The sequence below is a fragment of the Podarcis cretensis genome (genome assembly GCF_951804945.1).
Source record: "Podarcis cretensis genome assembly, chromosome: 7".
Taxonomy (NCBI): Eukaryota; Metazoa; Chordata; class Lepidosauria; order Squamata; family Lacertidae; genus Podarcis; species Podarcis cretensis.
Window position 1 is genome coordinate 54,557,452 of NC_137176.1, and position 15,060 is coordinate 54,572,511.

The 15,060-nt window shown below is 40.5% G+C and overlaps 1 protein-coding gene across 3 annotated transcripts in view; it reads left to right on the forward strand.

Annotated features, from left to right (window-relative positions):
- Positions 1–15,060, forward strand: part of RP1 (RP1 axonemal microtubule associated) — a 187,271-nt gene that overhangs the window by 131,097 nt on the left and 41,114 nt on the right. For all 3 annotated transcript variants that reach the window (XM_079983336.1, XM_079983338.1, XM_079983337.1), the window contains 6 exons: positions 4,054–4,208; positions 5,993–6,071; positions 6,840–6,971; positions 7,521–7,702; positions 8,747–8,833; positions 12,643–12,775. In XM_079983336.1, the coding sequence (XP_079839462.1) occupies positions 4,054–4,208; positions 5,993–6,071; positions 6,840–6,971; positions 7,521–7,702; positions 8,747–8,833; positions 12,643–12,775 (768 nt within the window). The remainder of the gene's footprint in view (positions 1–4,053; positions 4,209–5,992; positions 6,072–6,839; positions 6,972–7,520; positions 7,703–8,746; positions 8,834–12,642; positions 12,776–15,060) is intronic.

Below are 15,060 nucleotides of genomic sequence, written 5' to 3' on the forward strand. Positions count from 1 at the left end.
CAGACAGTGAAAGCAATATATTTCTCTTACTAACTGACTGTTTTTCGCTGTCAATGAACTCTTTCAAACGTCAATCTGTTGGCAGCCGGTTCCCAGGAGTTCAGAGCAGTGATAATTTAGTTTTTATCACTCTCTCCTGCAGGATGCACAGTCCACAGTTTTCCCCCTCTTCCCCTGCTTCCAAGGGGGGTTTAATGGTTTCAATCGATGGAAGTTTAATCCTTTACATGAGGCTTTCCAAGACCTTAGCTTGCAACCTCTTTGCTTCAGTCTATTTACAAAAAGGGAAGGCGGACTTCCTGTTTTGAACCTTCCCTGCTCGTTGCCAAATTAAGGTGTTTAAAAATCCAATTTTCCGTTCTACTCATGGGTTGTTGTTTAGAGTCCAATTGTCCACAGTGCTCTCCGACAATAGCAATGCGGCTTCACTCCGTGAAAGAAGCAGTCGATTCAAAGCACCGCGCCACTCACCCCACGTCGCTCCGGATCCCCAAAACAGGGTTTCCTTGCGAGTAGGGGAGGCGCGAATGGTGCCAGCCAAATCCCAAGTTCATAGGCTTCTTCCGCCTGTGATTTCTATGGGTCTCTGCCTTCACCGTGGCGGTCAGACCCTACTTTTCACGGAGCAAGTTCCTCCCGATCGGAGGAGCTCCACCATTGCTGGAGGCGCCAACCCTGGAAGTCTTCCTGATTTGGGAATCTCAGGCCCCCTGTGGACAGAGCTATTGAAACTGAAACAGTGGGATGATAGCCTGATTTGGGAATCTCAGGCTATCATCCCACTGTTTCAGTTTCAATAGCTCTGTCCACAGGGGGTCAGAACTATCCTAGTCTTCTTCTAATCCTAGTGCTAGATACATACCCACCAAGTCCATAGATCTTTGCACTGAGCAACACACTGCTGCTACACACAACTAGCATTGAGAATCTCCACATGCTTTCACTTTTAAGATGGGCATAAAGTAGTGGATGTTAGTTACTGGTGATGGCAGAAGCAGTGGTACTGGCAGAGCACTGCATCTTTTACTTCTGCCACCTGAGGCGGTTGCTGCAGCCTGCCTCATGGGCAGGCCGGCTCTGCCATGCCCTCAGACTTCAGAATGGGAGGCCTGTTTAGAGCAGATTGACTAGGTAAAGCACAAATTCTCATTTGAATCTTCCAGAGCAAAGTACAGGCGTTTCCTGTCCTCCTGCCTGTGCTGTGAAAACAGATGGGCTGCAAGAAGTAATTCTGCCTCTTCTCTTTCCCAAGATTGTGAGACTATAGGCATTGCCTAGCTTCACAAGAGGTCTTCTCCAAAAGGTCAAATCCTGGTGCTATTTTAAAAAATAACTCACTTTTTTTTTCACTCGTGAGGATCATGTTGAAGGTCATTCTGTATTTGGCTGGCTTGTGCTTTTGAGCATTTGAGATTTTATGTTGATTAAGGATTATCATGTGGTATGGCTTTAGGTGTTGAAGAGTTTTTTTATTGTTATGTCTCAACTGAGATCAACTGGTGGCTGGGGATAAAAGGGTGTGTGTGTGTCTAGAGTCAAGGAAGGGATCCAGATGTCGTATATGGGGGAAGGTTTTCTTCTCTGGGCCCCTTTCAGAGGAGGGGTGGGGTATACATTTAATAATAAAGAAGTAAATGTGGGGTAGAAAAGCTATGAACATGCTGTTTTAAGAAAATGTTTTGAAAAATAAATTGAATTTGCTATAACTTCCTGTTGCCACCTAGTGTCACATTTGTATATTACACTTTACAACACACTTATTTGCAACTGTATAGCTGAGTCCAAGGTGTCATTAGGCATGGGCATAGCCAAGATATTTTTTGTGGGGAGTTGGCCTTTTGTTGGGGGGGGGAGGGGAGAACCTCAGTTTGCTATGTATTTTTATTGATTTTTATTGATGTGGGGGGACAGCTGCCCCTCCTTGCCCCTGGCTCCGCCCATGTCCTAAGGGCCTTCTCGGTAGTGGCACCCGCCCTGTGGAACGCCCTCCCATCAGATGTCAAAGAGATAAAGAATTACCTGACATTCAGAAGACATCTTAAGGCAGCCCTGTTCAGGGAAGTTTTTAATATGTAATGCTGTACTGTTTTTAACACTGATTGGGAGCCGCCCAGAGTGGCTGGGGAAACTCAGCCAGATGGGCGGGGTATAAATAATAAATTATTATTATTATTATATTATTATTGGTAACTTGGGATGCTCTACTGTAACAGCAGCCCCAGGATGCGGGTGGCGCTGTGGGTTAAACCACAGAGCCTAGGACTTGCTGATCGAAAAGTTGGTGGTTCGAATCCCCAAGACGGGGTGAGCTCCCGTTGCTCGGTCCCAGCTCCTGCCCACCTAGCAGTTCGAAAGCACCTCAAAGTGTGAGTAGATAAATAGGGACCACTCTCCAGCGGGAAGGTAAACGGCGTTTCCGTGTGCTGCGCTGGTGCTGGCTCGCCAGCTGCGGCTTAGTCATCCTGGCCACGTGACCCGGAAGCTGTCTTCGGACAAGCGCCCGCTCCCGGCCTCTTGAGCGAGATGAGCGTGCAACCCCAGAGTTGGTCACGACTGGACCTGTTGGTCAGGGGTACCTTTACCTTTACTGTAACAGCAGCCCCAGCAGCCCCAGAGGTCTTGGGAGGGTCTGACTCCTCTTCCTCAGAGCCAGTCAACTGATTCAATCCTTAGTGTTTCCCTGCTGATTTGGAAAGAATGATTAGAAGCAATGCCACAGAAGCTCTGCAGGAATGGTTCCAGGATCTGTGAGCAGTTTACACTGCAGCTCAGATCAGCTTGATCACGTTTGTTCAAGTTTTTTTGTGTGAAGAATCTCTGAAAACAGACAGAGGGTGAGTGGGCAGTACCCATATATTTCGGGAGGACAGAGTAAGGGCGGAACTTACTACTTCCCTAGCAACTATCCCCTTTCGTTAGAACAGGTTGTTCTTGGTTTCAGAGATGCTTCATACGAGCAAGTTAATCATATATTTTATGCAGATTTAATTAGGTTATTTTCCCCCCAGAGCAGCTAATTAGCAAACTCACTTTAGGGTACTAAGGCGTCAGTGACGTTTTATAAAGAGAAGAAAACTGTTTAGGGAAGAATGCAGAGCATGAGGACTCTTCAAGTCAGACAAGCACACGACACATGAATATTGTTGCATGCACCACAATCTCCAAGTGGTGAGAGACACCAGAGATGCTTTCCCAGAGTTTGGTGTCTGTATAATGAAGCTAAATGGAGACTGTGGTGTCAATAGGATATAAGGTTTTATTTGCACATATTTGCAACCTGAGCATAGGAAGGAGGGGCTTACAGCACTAACACCCCACATATCTTGTCTCCCCCGCTAGGATCCTAGGGAGATCCCCAAGCCATAGATTTGGTGCAGCTAAGAATGGATCTGGTCAGTGTCTAGATGTGAAACTATCTAGGAACTTCATATATGCAGCTTTGAGTTCCATGGTGGTAGAAAGTGTTGGGATATAAAAGAAATAAACACATGTTGGTCCCTGTGACCAATTACATATATGAGCAGATCTCTCTCAGAATAAGTTTCATGAATTTACATTGGCATGTATCTCTGAACTTGCAAAATGCAATTGAATGAGGCTCCCATATGTGTAATGGGGTTCATAACATTTCCCCTCTTACTTTCTCAGCCTGGTCTGCTATACGTTGGAAGGTTTAGGACTGACACAGCCTTTTAATTCTAGCATTTGATTTTGTGGTAACCAGAATGAATGGGCCCTGATTCTATAAACTGGGTACTGATTAGAAAAAAAACAGCAATACAGTCAATGAAATAATGGCAACAAAATAGGTTTTTCATCCAGATATTGGAACAACTGCATATTTACAGTATCAGAGAGAAAATCTTAAAATGAGATTTGTCTCTTCCTTTAGTTAATAATGTATGTCTAGTGGCTTGTCCATAAAACTTTGCAACAGCTGAGCAGCCTGGTAAGTAATCGAGTAATCCTACTTTATAGCCAGTGACAAACAGTTTCAAAGATTTCTTTCATTAGAGTGAGATAAATATATATATATATATTTATTTACTTCAGTTGTGAAATATTCCATCCATGTACACACCGGAGACAAAAAGAAAGCTGATGCCACTGGAGAGGCTTATATTTGTATTCAAGGAGGCAGGGGAGACTCTGGGAAACGATGGCTTAATCCTTCAAAAAGTGGTCCAGTCACTTTCAGCAGAGGAGAGGTAAAATTAATTCATAGCAAATGTGCACACATAAACATCTCTTCCATTGTACACAGAATATTTTCGCTCAAAAAGAATCTGAATATTCATATGGGAACCCACTATTGTCAATGAACATTATTATCCAGCCAAAGTTAAGTGGTTAAGTGGTTATAGGTCCCACTGATTTTAGTGGAAGAGAGCTAAATTACTTGTTTGACAGTTCTCCCATCAAAATCAATGGGACTTTAAAAACTTGAATTGTACCCATTTCTGCTCTTCAGTGAGCTGGTAGATAAACATTTAAAACATACATGTTTTATGCAGAAACAGCTCAATGAGTGGGGCCGAGACTCTATGCTACCTTCCCAACAGGTGGGTTGCTATTGCTTATGGGGAGGGGCAAGATGGCAGGGAGGTTGGCATGGAGCAAACACACCTGTAGGAACACTTGATTGGCTCTGCCAGTATGTTTGTGCTGCACCAACCTCTCCAATCTCCCTTTCCCTCCTGGTAAGCAATAGCAACTCTGCCCCACTTAGCAAGCTGCTTCTGGTCTCACAAGCTTCTTGAACCAATCCTGTGCTGGATCAGTGACATGTGCAAGTAAATCCCATATTTTGTCTATAGTTTGTGCTGCTTAATCCCAGATTGAGATCACGTGTATTTGGTAAATCACAATGCATATCTGTTAGGTTGCAGTCCTTATTTATTACATTTCTGTTCCACCTTTCCTCCAAGGAACTCAAGGTGGTATACTTTGCCCCCCCCAATACTTTCAACACAACAATCCAGTGAGGTAGGTTGGGCTGAGGGTGAATGACTGGCCCGAGGCCCGAGGTCACCCAGTGAGTTTCAGAGTTGAGTGGGGATTTGAACTCCACTTTGGGAGTAAGACTCATTGAACTTAATAGGGCTTATTTCCAAGTAGATATGCATACAATGTGCAGTTAGTCATTCCAGCTCTATCGGTCAAATATGTTCCATCATGTAGTCATCATTTCAACATGTGCTTGCTGCATGCCTGGAGAATAAATCAGGGAGAAAACTGGTCAGAAGCAACTGAATGCATAGGTCCAATTTAAAATATCAGGATTCACAGACAGAAGATATTTCTAATATAAGAAGGTTGTATGAGATGGAAGATGTACTGAGGGGAGGGGGACTAATTCTGGAATAAATAAATGTCAAGGAAATAATATTAGTATTCATGGGGGGAAATGAGCAACATAGAATGTTTAACTACTGCTACCAAGAAACATCTTATTTAATAGAGGTATTTTCATATATTATAATATAGAGAAGATTTGTCTGTAGAAAATAGAGAAATATGACTGATATATTTACTATCCTAGGTTAGGCCAATCTAGCCTAGTACCCAAGCTCTATCTGAAGCTAATTTGAGACACTTCAGAAAAAAGGCAAGGTCACTTTGAGCAATAACTATAATTCATCTGATTTTATTTGTTTCATTCTAGAAGCTCTGTTACAAATGAGCAGTTTACTGGAACTTTAATCCACTCCAGGAAATACTGCACTTCTTAATAATGTGATACACTAATATTTCCAATAAAGTCTTACTAGTCACTGACACTTAGAACATCACTCTCATTAATGATCTTTTTTACGACGAACTTACAGAAAATGTTATTTCTTTTCTTAAACTGAAAAGTTTGTCTATGTAGTGAAAAAATCCAAAGAAAGATTTTTGCAGTGCTTAAAATTTAGTTACAGTTCTTGCATGTTAATAGCAGTTGCATCTCGCTTCATCTAAACCAATACTATTAACTCCCCTCAAATTACAGGTGGATGTTTTCACAATCAAAGCAGTGCACCTTGGGAAGCTGAGCCATGTCCTTGTAGGTTTAAAAAGTTTTAACAAAGGTACAAAATGAAAACATGTATATATATTGAGTATACTGTATCAAATACCAGAAAGGTGACTATACTAGTCTATAGCTGCAAAAAATATTTTCATGTTTTCCCAGCAGCACCAGATACACTCACTCACTGAGACTGCAGTGCTATACATACCTGGCTTGGAGTAAACTCCATTGCACTCAACAGGACTTACTTTTGAGTGGACATTTATAGGGTTGAATCGTCACTTACTTTTAGAACAGAAGACTGGCTATCTCACCAGTTTGACTTGCCAGTATGTGAGTCAACTTTTTGATACTACATGTAATGAGTGTGGATAACAAGAGACAAAATCCTTTGCTGAATTAAGCACTGTCTGTACAACAAATTATGGTATACATGAAGATCTTCTAGTCACTCTTCTGCATCTAGCAATCAAGGCTGTTTATGTGAATTTTGTTGCTAGGTTGTGTGTGTGAGTGAGAGAGAGAGTATATATGGATGTATATCCATATATGCATCCAGCATGCCAACATGATCAGTGAGCTTGATACTCACCCCAGAAATTGATTGGATCCTTCAAGCATTCTCGTTGAATCCTTGAATTCCCCAAGGCTTATTTTTTTTTTTAGCATTCAATGGAAATGCATATAATCATCCTTATTATTAACTAATTCCTTTCTGTAGAGTTTTGCATATGCAAGTTGCTTTTCAATTCTTAATCATTTAGACCATGCACAAAAACAGTCACTGGACAGAAATGGAAACATATTTCTTTCTCTCTTTTTCTAGATGATTGGTTCCTAGAGAAGATTGTAATAAAAGAAGGAAGCTACCCTTCTACCACATACACCTTTGTTCACAATAACTGGATCAGTAAACATTCAAAAAAAGATTTTACGGAGATTTCAATTCCACTGCAAGGTAACTTATCTTTTTTGTTTTATGGTACTTGCCAAAGTCCATGCTGAAGAACCAGCACCCAAATCCCAACACAAGTTTCTTCATAAGGAAGTCCCACAGAAATTCCCAAGTATGAGTACAAAGAACTAAAGCCTTAACTGCTTAGGAATCACTTGCATAACAGCCTTTAAGGCATTCTCAAGAAAGGTTTCCCAACTTGAACTCAGATTTATTGGAAGTTAATGCAGTTTAAGCTCCCCCAATTTCCTACATTCAGAATAATCTAGAGGCTTCATTTTCAAAGCACATAAGATACGGCACAGATGGTACCCTTGCACAAGATCCAACCCCAATATTGCAATCCTAGGGACCAATTCAGACCACAAATCATGTGTTCTCCTGTGATGTTATTCCAGTATTGCCTGCTACATGGCAGCTCAAGAGATTAAGATGAGGCTGAAAATACGAAATACTGAATATAGCTGAGTACTGTAATACATTTTGGAACTGACATTAATATTTAACTCAAATAGGCATCATGCTGTTTGTCTGGGTATTTTTTCCATTCAGAAATGACTGTAACATCTGGCCCAGTGAAAATGTTTGATGTTAGAAGTCAAGGACAATGGAAGATGTGGATGGATTGTGCCCATGTTCCAGAAAAGATTCCTGTTGTAAAAGTGCTTGTGTATGGAACCAATGGGGTATCTCTTCCACAGAATGCCCAGAGTATGAAAAATGATCCATTTCTGGTGGGTTTCTAATTTCGTTTTGTAGCATACGCTGTATGTTCTACTGTACAATGCTACTGCCTTGCTGTCACAGGCACATGATGTCCAGTGCAGGGAGGTCTCAAAGAATGGACACAGGAAACTGGTATTGGGTTCAATTAGATCACAACTTTATTTATTACAGGAAATAGTAGGTTTAGCTAAGGTGTTTTTATATTGTAGACCACCCTGCGATCTTTGAATGAAAGGCAGTATAGAAATTAAATAAAGAAAGAATAATACTGTATTTACTCACATCTAATGTGCCATCGCATCTGAATCAATTTTCAGAACCTTGAAACCAAAAATAGTATTTGCTGGCAAATGTAAATGTGCCATCAAATCTAATGTGCACCTTAATTTTGCAACATAATTTGGCCAAAAAACGTGAGCATTAGATTTGGGTAAATATGGTAAATAATAATAATAATAATAATAATAATAATAATAATAATATCCATTCCCAAAGTTCTTACATTTGCAGTCTCGTAACTTTTGATGCTAATTTCTGAAGGAAACCCTTTAAAAACTCATATTTATTTAACTTACATATGGAAACCACAATTGTGGTGGTGGTTGTTTTGCTAGTATTTAAGGATAAAGTGAACAGCGTTTAAAGAAAAAGTGTGAGATTGTTAAAAACTGAGGTTGAGAAAAGAAATACACTTTTGACAAATTGAATTTTACCAAGATGTTGCTTGTTGCGTGTTGCGTATTCTCCTCAACCTTTGCTTTTAACAGTTTGAATTAACTGGGTTTTATTGTTCTACCAACAATATTCATATAAAATATATGCAGTGGTTTGACACATTAAAAACTAATTTTAGCAACTTCATTTACAATGCAGTCCTATGAATCTTACACAGAAGTATCACTAAATTCAATGGGACTTATTGCCAGGTAAGTGTGTATAGTATTGCACCCCCAAGATTCAAACTGAGCTAAGGTGAAAGAGAAAATAATAAAAATCATCAGAATGAATGTGTGACACGTATAGTTCAGCCAACATTTTGTTTTCTTGAACAGTTAAGCGTTGGTGATATAGGCAGCATAACAAAGATATCCTTTGTGTTATCCAACACCAGTTTGAGCCGAGGAGTTAAACTTCTCAAGGTATGTTACAATTGCCTCACATGACCTTATGTTACTCTCTGTACTACAGCACAATACTTGGTACTTCAGTGGTATTGGATTTTAAAATACAAGTTTTCTATTTATGTAATACTGTAGGAGCTTGAAAATTGACTTGTAGGTTCTTGTTGTTGTTTTATTTAGACTTATATAACTTGCCTATCCCCAGAGACTAAGGCCAGGTAACAAACTTGCTTAAAACAGTTTAACATACAATTTTATGACGCAGTTGAAAAATGGCGTCTCTCCAAGACAGGCTTGCCGGAGAAAGAAAGACAGGGGGAGGAGAATCAGGACCATTGGAATGAGAAGGAATGTTGGAATGTAATCTTGACCTGACAGAGCCTCCTGATATACTTGGCAAGTCTGAGAAAAGTAAAGGACAGACCGAAGATTATTTTTTTTATGGAAGCGTGGAACAGCGGCTGTCCCTGAGCAATATGACCTTTAGAGAGTACAAAACCCAAACAGAGGATGCCTGTTTAGAATCTGCTTGTGAAAATTATCAGAAATCGCAAAGAAAGGAATATATGATAACAACAAGAAGATGAAGAAAGTAATAAAGGACTATCTGGATTGAACTGGATAGAACTGTTTAATTAAAGCAGCAATATAAGTGATGTTTGGACTTGTTCGGAGCTTGATGTATGGGTACCCCCAACAAAATTTAAAATTCGGCTGTATAATTTGGAACTAATGTGATTTGGATAATGTGATGTGATTGGCCTGTTAATAATTTTTTTTTAAAAAAACACAGTTTAACATACACTGCTCAAATCATTTTTATGTACAAGCTCTTACCAAAATTTCTACAAATCTATAAGAAGCCATTGCAGATGCTGGGAAACTAATGTAATTTTTAGCAGCTCATTCTCATCAGAATGGCCCTATGAAGATCTATGCGTGGAACTGAATCTTAAGGTTACCAAGGCATGATTGATAGTTACAAAGGCATGACTGATCTGAATATGAAAGAAAAAAGCATGCACTCCTGTGTATACTACAACATCATGTGCATTTAAGTTGCAGCAGTGGATCAAAAACCCACAACAAGGTTATAAGCCTGAATGATTGGGGAATCCCTGTGCTGCCACCCTCTCTCCCATTATGCAACCTGTCAGCCATCCTTATTTCAGCCTTCCCTGGACCCAGCTTCACTTGACTGGCTTGCATCCAATTGCCTCTGTGGCTCGGCACAACGTTAAGTGTCAACTCTGCAAATTCTAGATGGGATGAAAGGAGAGAGATAACTAAAAGCATAACATGGGAACTGAGCCAACCTCCCTTTCTCATTATGATCATATTCAGTAGCCTAATATACATGGAACGGGAGAGGGTACAAGACAGAGCCCTGGGTCACTTCCAGACAACCTGTTTAATGAAGCTCGATTTGTTCACAGGAAGACTGGATAAAACTGTCCATCCTGATTTGTTTGTGGGGATATTAGATAACTTTACGTCAAGCGTTAACTCCCACTTTGCAGTGCATTTTTGTGTCATTGCAAGAAGAAGAAGAAGAAGAAATTTGGGGGAAGTGAGGTTGTTTTGCCAGAGTTCCAAATCAGCTTTAATTGCACAGCCTGATTTTTCTGGAGTGATATTGAATCCCACCCCAAAGTAGTGAGAGTATGGAAGCACCCCTGGATCACCCCTGAGGATGTGGTCTGTGGGTGCTGACAACAAATCAGCCATTACTACCCTTTGAATTTCTCTGCTGATTATGAATTGGATAACTCAAGAAAGCCCCATGGTTCTGCAGCACCTCATGGACTGTGGCATAGAGAAATGAGGCAAAGGAAACAACTAAGTCAGCACAAAAGAATGATGGAAAGGCACATAAAATGTAGTGTGTGAGAGGAATCATAGTAAAAGAAGTTTTTGAACACCAGTTCAAGTACAGTAGTTTGTCAGCCAGGTAAATTAAAAGCACAAACAAGGCCACACATCTTAGTGGTCTCAGTGCAAAGACATTTCATCCCCTAAATATTGTCTTTTATCACACTTAGGAAGGGAAGGGATAGTGTGGAGATCCATCTGTGTTGCTGTTACATCTGCTGTTTTTTTGTTCAGGAGCTGCAGTTTTTCTACAGTGATTATTCTCTTTTTATAGCGCAATCATATATATATCATATGATATCATAGCAGATATCATATCAGTATTTAAAAGTTCTTACTGCAACATTAGTAAAATCCATTCCAGAAGAAAAACATTAAGAGGAATTGGATTTTTTTCTTTTTGTACTCAGGAAAACAAAATCATTCTCCAGGAAAGTAATTAATTGTTTTATCAAAAGTGAATCTCGTAATTTCATTTTACAACAAATGCAAGGAAACGTACATTTGAGCTCATTTCGTGAAAAGGCAGAATAAATGCTATAAATAAACAATGTGTAGCCTGGCTCTTGGTGCACTATTTGTGATACAGAATCACAATTTAAATGACAGTAAGGAATTCCTCTTCCTAGCTAACCCTCTGAGAGACTGAGGCACTATTTCATTATGATCAATCAATCAAATGTTTATTACGGTTGATCAACCATTAAGCAAAGTACAAAATAGAAAGAAGCACAAAATCACTGCCTCAATGCTGAATTATTAAAAGTGACAAGCTAGGACAGGCACCCCCAAACTCAGCCCTCCAGATGTTTTGGGACTACAACTCCCATCATCCCTAGCTAACAGGACCAGTGGTCAGGGATGATGGGAATTGCAATCCCAAATCATCTGGAGGGCTGAGTTTGGGGATGCCTGAGGTAGGAGCTAACAATAATAGCAAATTAAGAGATATCACAGCTTGAAGATATATATACGTTAGTAGATTTATTAGACTCCTCAAGAAAGAGTCTAGAAGTATCAGCCAGAAAACTGCCTCATAAGGGAATTGTTGTTGGCATCTGCCTGTCTTGAGAGACAATGGTGTGCACCTCCAGGGGTGAAGTCAGACTGCAAGCCTGGAAAGTGTGTGTGAAGGTCCTGGGCTGCCCTGACGACAAGACCCCTTCTTGGTCTTGCTGATGTGGTCAAAAGTAAAGCAGAGTAATATGTTTGGCACCAGCTTGGCTGCAGGAGTTGCCAGGAGGAGGCATACAAGGATCAAAGTTTTCTTTCTCCTAGATGGGCTACCTTCCCAGGTTCATGAGCCCCATCTGCCCCTCACTTCCTTCTACAGCACATACAGACCATTCGACCCACTGCTGGATTGCATATATCTGTCAGAAACAGACCAAGTCAGGCACAGGGACCTGGTGGTATAAATGGCCCATTAGTGATGCATGTGACTCCTGTGTGTCCATATCTTTTATTGTATAAACACACATAGATCCAAAGATAGCAGATAAAAACCCCACCCCTCATTGATTCATTTTTTCCATGTAGACACAAAAGAATCTAGCAACATCTGCTACAACAGAGACATTGGCAAGGCAATGGAGCCAGCATTGAATAGAGAGCATCCATGACAATCTACTTAATGAGACAAGTCCAATTTTCAAGTTCATGGCAGTACTAGCAACACAGTACTAGCTGTAATAACTACAGCTCTAAGGAAGAAGAACTGAATTCCTTCTAAGGAAAATCTAAGCCCAGGAAATGAGATTGAGGCTCCATACAAAATCTGGTTCTCAGCTTTTGCAATGAAAGCCTGTGGAGCTGCTGGAACAAATTTGCCTCCTTCTGTGAATAAAAATCAAAATCCTGCTCTTACTGTATAGGAGTCATGAAACTGCATCCTGAGGCATTTGTAGGAATTGGCTTGTTCTAATCTGTGGTCCTCCATGTCCTCTTGGCTGCAGCTCCGGATGAAAGACTTGGACACTAAAGAAGAACTGGGCTTTCACCCTTTAAATCAATGGCTTTTTGAAGAAGATGGATCTGAGTCTGTGACAGAGCTAGCAGCAGTCAGACCAGATAAAGCACCACTTAAGGGTATGTTTCCCAACCACAGAACAAGCAAAACTACATGCTGTCTTCCAGAAATTACCTCTGTGAAAAACATGGTAGGAAGGGCTATACATTATTCTAGAGCAGGTGAACAACCTTCCTGCTCATAAGGGCCTCATGTGGTGGGTGGACATTTGGCTGTGTGCCAGAAGGGATGGCCAGTCATGGGCAATGCCATTAACACACTTGTTCAACACACACATAGACATTCAACTCTTTCTTTCTTTCTTTCTTTCCTTCCTTCCTTCCTTCCTTCCTTCCTTCCTTCCTTCCTTCCTTCTCTCTCTCTCTCTCTCTCTCTCTCTCTCTCACACACACACACACACCCCTTTCCCATTCGATTTCCCAGCAATCCAGTTCAGCAGTTCAAAGCTTCAATTAGTGTGCTAATATGCAACTATCTTGTCTGTGTTGGGAGTGCGAGACGGAATGCGGGGGGGGGGGGGTGTCGATTAAAACCTCCACCAGCACTCCCAATGCAGATAACGTTCTGCCTGCACTGATAAGAACTGAATAAGGACTTGGAATGTATGGGGAATACCATGCTGGCTTCTCCCAGTTGAGGATCTGGCTGTGAACCACCCTGAGATCTGTGGATGAAGGGCAGTATACAAATTTAATAAAATATTTAAGTACAGGCAATCTGGTTTAACTGGGTTTAAAAACTTGGAGAAAGGCATGTTTAAGTTACATTAAATTAAGTAGGACTTTTATTTAAGTAATTATGTTCTGTCCATCTCACTTTAAGCACCTCTAACTCTTGCAGGATTGCATCTGAAATGAAGGGTTCTGTTGGGTCTCACTAAAAGTGATTTCCTTCACATCCCAACTCAAACTCTGATAAATTAGCAAATTTAGTTGCACAGTGCTATGCAGAGTTCATGCAGCTACTGCTCTAAAAATTGTTCTGTCATGCTGCCTAAAGACGTATGCATTACTATGCAGACGTATACAAAACTATGTGTTGTCATCCAGGCATCATACTAGATGATGATTTCTGTCTGTAGTGAATAATATTAATGCAGATCGATGTGAAGAGTTGAGCTACTTCCTCATAGCACTTTAATTGGTAGTGGCAGCAATTATCTAACTGGCAGGCTCAAAGGGAAAGCAGCTGATCTGGAACAAACAGCAGGGCTTTAGCCCTGTTAACTTTACTCTTTTTTTCTACAGAAACATCAGCAGCAATGAATAGATGCTAACTGGAGTTAAGTCCTGCAATTAATATGAAAAAAGGGGATTTGTTTCTCTTGGCTTCTGCAAGAAATGAATCAAGCTTTATTTAATTGCACTTTTAAGTCATATTGGCATCGTTCGGTGACAAAAGTTCTAGTCAGGAATGACAGTATAGATCTGATGTTCATATTTGAATAATAAGCAGAATGCTATAAACTTGTAACACTGGGCTAAAAAGTGGAACTACTTTTTAGTAGCCATGTATTATGGGTTTTGGAAGTGTGCACATGTGTGGTGTATTGCAAGAAATTATATTGAGAGCAGGGATGTTATTGGGGAGATACAGTAAATCAGGAATTAAGGAAGATAAGTACCAAGATGAAATAGAAGCAAATGCCATAAATACTCTTTTGTACACCTGTTTGTTTTCATTAAATATGCACTTCCATACAAATTTACTTGAGGGTAAGTCCCATGGAGCTTAGTGGGACTTACTTCTGAGTCGACCTGTAGAGGGCTGCCCTAAAACTTAATTGCTTGCCTACTAAAAATAGATGAAGTAGCCGATTGTAAGGTCGGCAGTTGGAATCCCATTGCTATGTCTCAGCTCCTGCCAACCTAGCAGTTTGGAAGCATACCAGTGTGAGTAGGCTGGAAAGTAAACGGTAGGCTGGAAAGTAAGCGGCTGGAAAGTAAACAGTGTTTCTGTGCACTCTGGTTTCCGTCATGGTGTTCTGTTGTGCCAGAAGCGGTTGTGTTCATGACCATGGAAGTTTGACCCCCAAAAGCCACTCCCCCAAAAACCCAGAAAAAAATGCTCTCTGGTTTGTCTGATTGCTCCCCTTTACTCCTTCCCTCCATTTCTCAGCCAACCATCAAAAAGCAAACAATGAAGTAAAATACTCTGTTCTTATATATAAATTGGTGGTGTGTATAGCAAGGTTTGGGTACTAATTTATTGTTTTTGGATAAGTGATTTTTCTCATAACTTAAGTTCATAAAGCAGGTCCTGTGTGGTTTGTTTATGAAAGAGGAAGGTTTTATTGGTTTTATTTCTTACACACATATTAATTTTATGCTTCTCATAGGTTTCT